This window comes from Punica granatum, chromosome 6 (assembly GCF_007655135.1).
Source record: "Punica granatum isolate Tunisia-2019 chromosome 6, ASM765513v2, whole genome shotgun sequence".
Classification (NCBI taxonomy): domain Eukaryota; kingdom Viridiplantae; phylum Streptophyta; class Magnoliopsida; order Myrtales; family Lythraceae; genus Punica; species Punica granatum.
Genome location: NC_045132.1, coordinates 14,266,702 through 14,273,048, shown reverse-complemented (window position 1 = coordinate 14,273,048; position 6,347 = coordinate 14,266,702). Strand labels below are relative to the sequence as shown.

Here is a 6,347-nt window from a genome sequence, read left to right as displayed (position 1 = left end):
ACTTCGTCACTAAGATGTTTGTCGGTCGATCACCAATGATCACATCTTCAGATTCCACATCATTTGTTTTTATTAAGTCGTTCGAGAACTTGTTTTCTACTAACACTACTTTCCTTGTCTCAGCTATTACACTGGACACCAAATCCAAAATATGATAAACCTTATAGTTTTAGGAATCCGTGCAACAATGCTAGTGTTTTTCAAAGGTAAATTGCATCACCACCTTCGGGGCCACTCAACGCTAGTATGTATCAGAGCTCGCAGCATTATCAAACCATAAAATATTAGGGCCATGCAAGTAAAGTGACTCCGTCTCACCTATAACGCTCATCTGCATTGCAACTTGGGCCCAAAATCAAACCACATGATATAATCTAGGACTGAGGTGATCTTACCAAATCAATCTACCGCATCGATTGTGCCAAAATAAGGAAAGCACGAAATGGACCCTCCCCAAACCATGATGGTTGTGCAATATAACTCATTTTTCTTAGCTGACAATGGCAGTGGGCCTGTTAATCAAGTTTGCACCCCCTGCCCTGCCAAGTGCCATCTGCATGCGCCCATGTTGATCGATACATGCAATAATACGGTAGCAAACCTCCTAACATCAGTCTCCGAAGCTCCACATATTATTTAAAAAATCTTTCCTTTTCAAATCCCTCTATCCCAGTTGAGCAACAAGACTTCTAATGAATTGAATTGGCCCCCTAGCCTGCCCTAAAAGACGTCCCTACAGATCATATTAATCAGAGTCGAAATGAATATAGTTATACTAGAATTACCATAACCAAGACAATGATGGCACATTATTACCACAATAAATAGAACACTCTCATTACTCTTTACGATGAGCATGATTGACCCATTAGTTCATACTTCAGTCCAATGTGTTCGTACCAGATGCACACATCTTATTCAGAATGGCAATATTTCTCTCTGGTATACTGTTATAGTTTGCTCGGTTATCCTGTACACTCTCAATCCCATACATTCTCCAAATGCAGGAACCGGGCTTACTGGTTGCCTGCAACAGGGCCATCCCAGCCTTTCTTGATATCGTCCCATCCTCTCACCCATGGCTGCCCAGGGACAGCCCGTGTCTCAGGTGCAGAATGAGTGCTAAGGTTCTTCATTACTTTCTCATGAATAGCAGAGAACACCTAAAATGCAAAACAAGCAGCTAAAAATTAGATGAGAACGATATAACGAGCAAGCTTAGAAAAAAGCAAGCACAAGGTTATCTCTCGCTTACAGGATTCATTTTAACTGCCTCAGGGGGTTGCTCCTGTCCTGACAGCCACTTCCACAGCTCCGGGTTCTCCTGAGGGAAAAGAACAACATAGTATTAGGACTATGATTCTTGGTATTATCCTGTTTTTTTTGGCCCTGTTTCCTCTATCTTTTACTTTCCTGTAACGATGATTTCTCATACATGGTTTTAGGAATGATTTCAAAACTTCAAGAAGAAACACTTGCATACCAAAATTGATTTTTTCCACCTCAAGAAGGAAGTCAATAATATTTGCGCTAAGCCGACCTTTGATCCACAAAGATAAGGGCAAGGAGTGAAGAGAAGTTTTCACCATTTAACCAGGAATGAACCAAAGTTGGTCTGACCCACAGAGTTCATGCAAACAACCTAAAGGTCAAGCCAAACACGATGAACTTTTAAATATATGTGGATCTCTAAAGCATGGCATCACTGATTAACTAGGTTACTTAACTAAATGGACCTTCAGCTGCCTACTCCTGAGAGCTTTGGTTCTATAGAGATCTGCCAACAATGAAAGGATTGGGCAGGTTAAGTAATTCGACATTTCCTCTATCACACCATTGCTCAGAATATTGCAAAATTTTGAAAAATAATATCAAGGGAAAGCACAGGAGAAAAAAATGAGAAGAAAAAAAGGAGGTTATCAAGCTCAAATGCCAAGGCAAATTAGGAGAATAAACTCTTCAATATCAAACAATTAAAAAAAAAAGGAAAAAGAAAAAGAGGAAGGTAAACAACAAAAAGAATAAAGAAAATAGTATCTTGACTATTTTACAAGAATAGGTTTCCATAATAAAGCACGATGATAAAACTGCTGCTGGAAAGAAAAGCCTACTTTCCACGAGATACTACTAGGACATGCCATCAAAAATTGTTTAAGCTTCCTCGGCTTATCTAGGAAAGATGTCAATCATCAGGCAAACTTTCCGACTGAAAGTACCTATTAGAGTCTATAATCCCAAGAAAGCGACAACGGAAAGCAGCTCCTGTCAAAAGATTTCTAGGGATTATAGACCATACTCATCCTCACTCAAAGGCAATATCTGGGAGCATTATTATGAAAGCTTCAGACACAAGAAGTTTATGGAACATTGACAAAGTTTGAAGGATAAAAATGCAGGGACTAGTTGGTAGGGAGCAGAAGCATTTCAGATGTCTACTAATAAGTACTGATGTTAGATTATATAAATTAAGAGAGAGAGACACAGAGAGAGAGTTCAAAAATAATTTTGTAACAAATGGCACATTAGACAAATTTTATGTCTATAAACCGTTAGGAGCTATGAGTGCTACAGATGGTCTAACCAGAGGAATGGAAGTGATTGGAGCGGGGGCTATCCAAGAACGATTAGCTGATTTAGATTTGCTACTCGGGTCAGAGCGTAAGCTAGTGATGCTTTCAGCTACTGAACTCTCACCATCTAGGTTGGTATTAATCCCAGCAGATGGCCAGTGACTCAAGAAAACAAAAGAATCGGTTACATTTGATGATAGCTACTATTTTCCTAAACCGATAATAGACCAACTTGAATGTCCTGTTGTTTATTGATCCACATTTTATCAACACACACTAAATAAGATGATGTGAGAACTGAGAATAAGAAATTAAGCACAGTTGACTTCTTTAAGAAGAAGTCCTATATCTAAACTACAAAGGAAGCTCTACTGATAATGTGTTTGCTGCCATATAGCAGAAAAGGTGAAAGATCTGAAAATTTTAAGATCACAATAAATCCATAAATTTGTTCATTACAAGTTTTAACCAAAAAAAACTACTCAAAGCTATTCCTTTTGACTACCCAGTTCGACCAGAATCTTAATTGGCCTGATTTGTCTCGAAGTCCCATCATATCCTTAAACAACCTTCACAAGTTATGACGACCAAGGCATGGTATGGAGTTCATACCTTTACTTAAAACTAAAATGCTCACATCTTGAAGATTGATAAGGATGAAAAACACTAGCAGCTGTACAGTTAAATTCAGCTTTAATTTGCTCTTCAAAATTGAAAATTCGTATTACAATAAACAGTATAAAATGCACTTATGAGATCTTAGCTGACACATAAGAAGACCAACATATGTGATCTCAATTCAATCACCCTATGAGCTTAACTCCAATCTAGTCTACTCAAGCAGTGAAACATTTCGTGATGTAACTTGAAAACAAGAGTTATTAGATAAGGTCTTTCTTATTATAGAACGAAATTCACAAGATAAAACCAAGCAAAGAACATATTCATAGTTTTATTGCTGAAATTATTTCAAAAAAAGCTCTGACCAAATATGAAGAGTACTATGCCCGGAAGCAACACTCTCAAATTTAAAGTACATGTACATAAAAAAACCAAAAAATATAGAGGTGCTTGTTTTCATGAGAGAGAATTAAAGCAAAACATGCAAAAGGAAGAAAAAATATTGTCCTGCAAATATTGATGGAGAAAGGACTTACCAAGTCGAGTACATCAATCAGAGATTTAATTCCATTAACATCCATAGAATAAATATGCTCCTCGACCCACTTCCCTAGAACCAAATCAAGTTCCAAGAATCCTCTTTGCCTGCTCCTGTATAATAACCTGCACATTGACTCGATCCCAGAAGAGTCTTCAGTAAACCGATAGATTCGCTATTGATAATTTTACTTCAAGAATAATGTGGAAGATAACTCACCTGTTGCACAAGCGTCGTTTGCTTTCTTCATTGGAGAAATCAATATCTATCAACCGATGACCACTATCATTGACATCAGTTGAAAAAAGTGAAACCCATCGATTATGTGGCGGCCTGAATGAAGAAGGAAAAAAAATCATTAAACTGCAAGCATAATGGAAAATGAAGAGTAGAAGGAGAAAAGTGGAAAAAGTAACCTCAGAATGGTCTCAGCCCTGATTGGAGATGAAGCAGAAATCAAGGATTGTTCCAGTAATGCCTGTGATCTAATGATTCTCAGGCCGCCCATAACAGCCCTTCGCATGCAGGCCATTTCGGAATCTACGTCTAGAGATGAAAATGAAACCCATGTAAGAAGAAGACAATTAATATGCATTTGTATCTCCACTGATATTCAATTTATAAGAATATGAATTTCTACAGGAAGCCCATCAGCTCTACCATGAGTAGGCAACAGGCACGATGTCTAGAGCTCGGACATTTAAATTATGCAAATTGTAGAACTAGTATAGCAGAAACCCAAACCCCTCAAACATCCTTTAAAAAGCTCACATCACAGATCCCAAAGTACAAAAAACCTATCACAATTGATTTGACAGCTGAAATAAACCTAAACCCTGAAAGGACTTTAACTGAACTTAATCAGAATTCCCAAAAAATGACTAAGAAAAAACATGAACCGAGCTTTAAATAACCTTTAAGCCAAAGAACCTGAATAAGAAAAATTGTATCGTTTGCTATGCTTAAAAGCTATGGAAATGCAATTCCTAGTTCCATTTTTCCCCTGTTATTCGACTGCACCAAAACAGGCTATGTCCAGCAAATATTGGACCCAGAAGACAAACCGAAACCAAAATCATCAACTGAAAACAATGTTTGATGTTTTGAAGGTTTCAAAGCCAAAAAATAAAAAAAAAATTATCGAAACTTTCAAGTACTGAAATAAATTACCAAAAATACGTCATTGACCCATAACCATTATTTATCTTTTTTTTTCCCCCAAGATTCGAAAAAATGACATGATGCATCTATTTTTCATATAGAGAATGATGAATAGCTTGTATAAGGAAGTACACAATAAAAGCCTGGCTTTAGACTGAACGTGAACGACTAAATTAACCAACAAATCAAGTGAACCAAGCATTTCAATAACACGGAACCAGGAGATGAGCGCAAATTCAATCCTACAATAATGACCCAATAATCCCTTCGGACATTTCATCGAACACATTAACTTCCGGGAGACACAACCACGATTTCTGAATGAAAACACCTCTCATAGGCATCATATAAACATTCAAAGGTAAACCCAACCTCCCAAAAGAGAAAATTGGAAACAATAGCAACAGGAATGCCGATAAAAACAGCGCATGGGAATTGCAAAAGCAATCAAACAAGTCCGAATAAGTGAGTACCTGCAGAATTATCGAAACCCGACAAGCTGGGCACCCTGCGAAAGAGAAACCCCTAGAGAGAGATTTGAGGGTATGGACGTATAATGGGAGAAAGGAAATCAGATCAAATGATTCAAGAAGAGTGGGTGATCATCGGAAGGTTGAAGATGAGAAATCATCGAGAAGAGAGAGAACTCATTTACCTGCGGAAGAATTTAGAGGGACGCCCTTCCAATTTAATTTCCTCCCCTTTTACTTTTATTATTTTCTTTTTTTCCTTTTTGTCTGTAAATGGAACGGAAATTATTTCATTTTATTTGCCTGCAATAGAACTGAGAATGAGAATAACTTAAAACGTAGAGGCAGTAGACACCTCAGAAATTAGGGAGGCAGGTGGGGCATTTACGTGTCAATCCACTACTCTACTTTTCTTTGTTTGCTAAAAACAAAAAAGAAAAATAATTGACTTGAATTGATTCAGGTCTTCAACTCATATTTTTTCCCTTAAAAATTCTTAAATTCGACTCCCGTGAATTTCTGTTAATAGAGTTTTAGATTCAACTCGAACTAAATTAGTCGAAGTTTTTTAGACTTTCAAATATCAAAATATACATTAAAAAATATATTTGATATACTAATTTTAATTCCTAGAACGGAACTCCGCGCGATGCTGCAGGGTCTAGAAGTTTTTTTTTTAATTTACATTATATCAATTTATGTAATAATATAGGTAGCATATAGACCAAGAATAAATGATACAAATAATTATTTATGAATAAAATTTGTTAATTTACTTTTAACTTGTTCATAATTTGATGGTTGTTAATAACTTGAATTATTTAGGGTCCTTCACAATTATATTTAAATTGATCTTTCATTCTTCACCAATACTTAATGTCGATCACATGAAAATATACCAACTTTCGATTTTCTATCGTGTTTAGTATGATTCAGTTTCACTTTTAATATCAATAATTTGTCAACGTTATATTTAACGATTCCAGG

General features: G+C 36.5%; 1 protein-coding gene across 3 annotated transcripts; it reads right to left on the bottom strand.

Annotated features, from left to right (window-relative positions):
- Nucleotides 1-773: 773 nt before the first annotated feature.
- LOC116211937 (succinate dehydrogenase assembly factor 2, mitochondrial) lies at nucleotides 774-5,685 on the bottom strand. 3 transcript variants are annotated; one of them, XM_031546484.1, is made up of 7 exons: nucleotides 5,546-5,685; nucleotides 5,364-5,415; nucleotides 4,146-4,275; nucleotides 3,949-4,062; nucleotides 3,728-3,854; nucleotides 1,256-1,324; nucleotides 774-1,163 (listed from the first exon to the last, which is right to left on the bottom strand). In XM_031546484.1, exons 3-7 carry the CDS (start codon nucleotides 4,259-4,261, stop codon nucleotides 1,017-1,019), a joined length of 573 nt encoding a protein of 190 aa, XP_031402344.1. In that variant the 5' UTR covers nucleotides 4,262-4,275; nucleotides 5,364-5,415; nucleotides 5,546-5,685; the 3' UTR covers nucleotides 774-1,016. The 3 variants fall into 3 exon arrangements, with proteins under 3 accessions (XP_031402344.1, XP_031402345.1, XP_031402343.1); XM_031546485.1 differs by having other exon boundaries at nucleotides 5,364-5,398; nucleotides 5,546-5,664; XM_031546483.1 differs by lacking the exon at nucleotides 5,546-5,685 and having other exon boundaries at nucleotides 5,364-5,539.
- Nucleotides 5,686-6,347: the final 662 nt, after the last annotated feature.

Excerpts from the sequence above, each read along its gene's own strand:
- LOC116211937 (XM_031546484.1), bottom strand. The coding sequence starts at position 4,261 with ATGGCCTGCATGCGAAGGGCTGTTATGGGCGGCCTGAGAATCATTAGA. Across the intron at positions 4,063-4,145 it reads AGGGCTGAGACCATTCTGAG|GCCGCCACATAATCGATGGG; the intron begins GTTACTTTTTCC and ends TTCTTCATTCAG. Across the intron at positions 1,164-1,255 it reads AGGCAGTTAAAATGAATCCT|GTGTTCTCTGCTATTCATGA; the intron begins GTAAGCGAGAGA and ends TTTGCATTTTAG.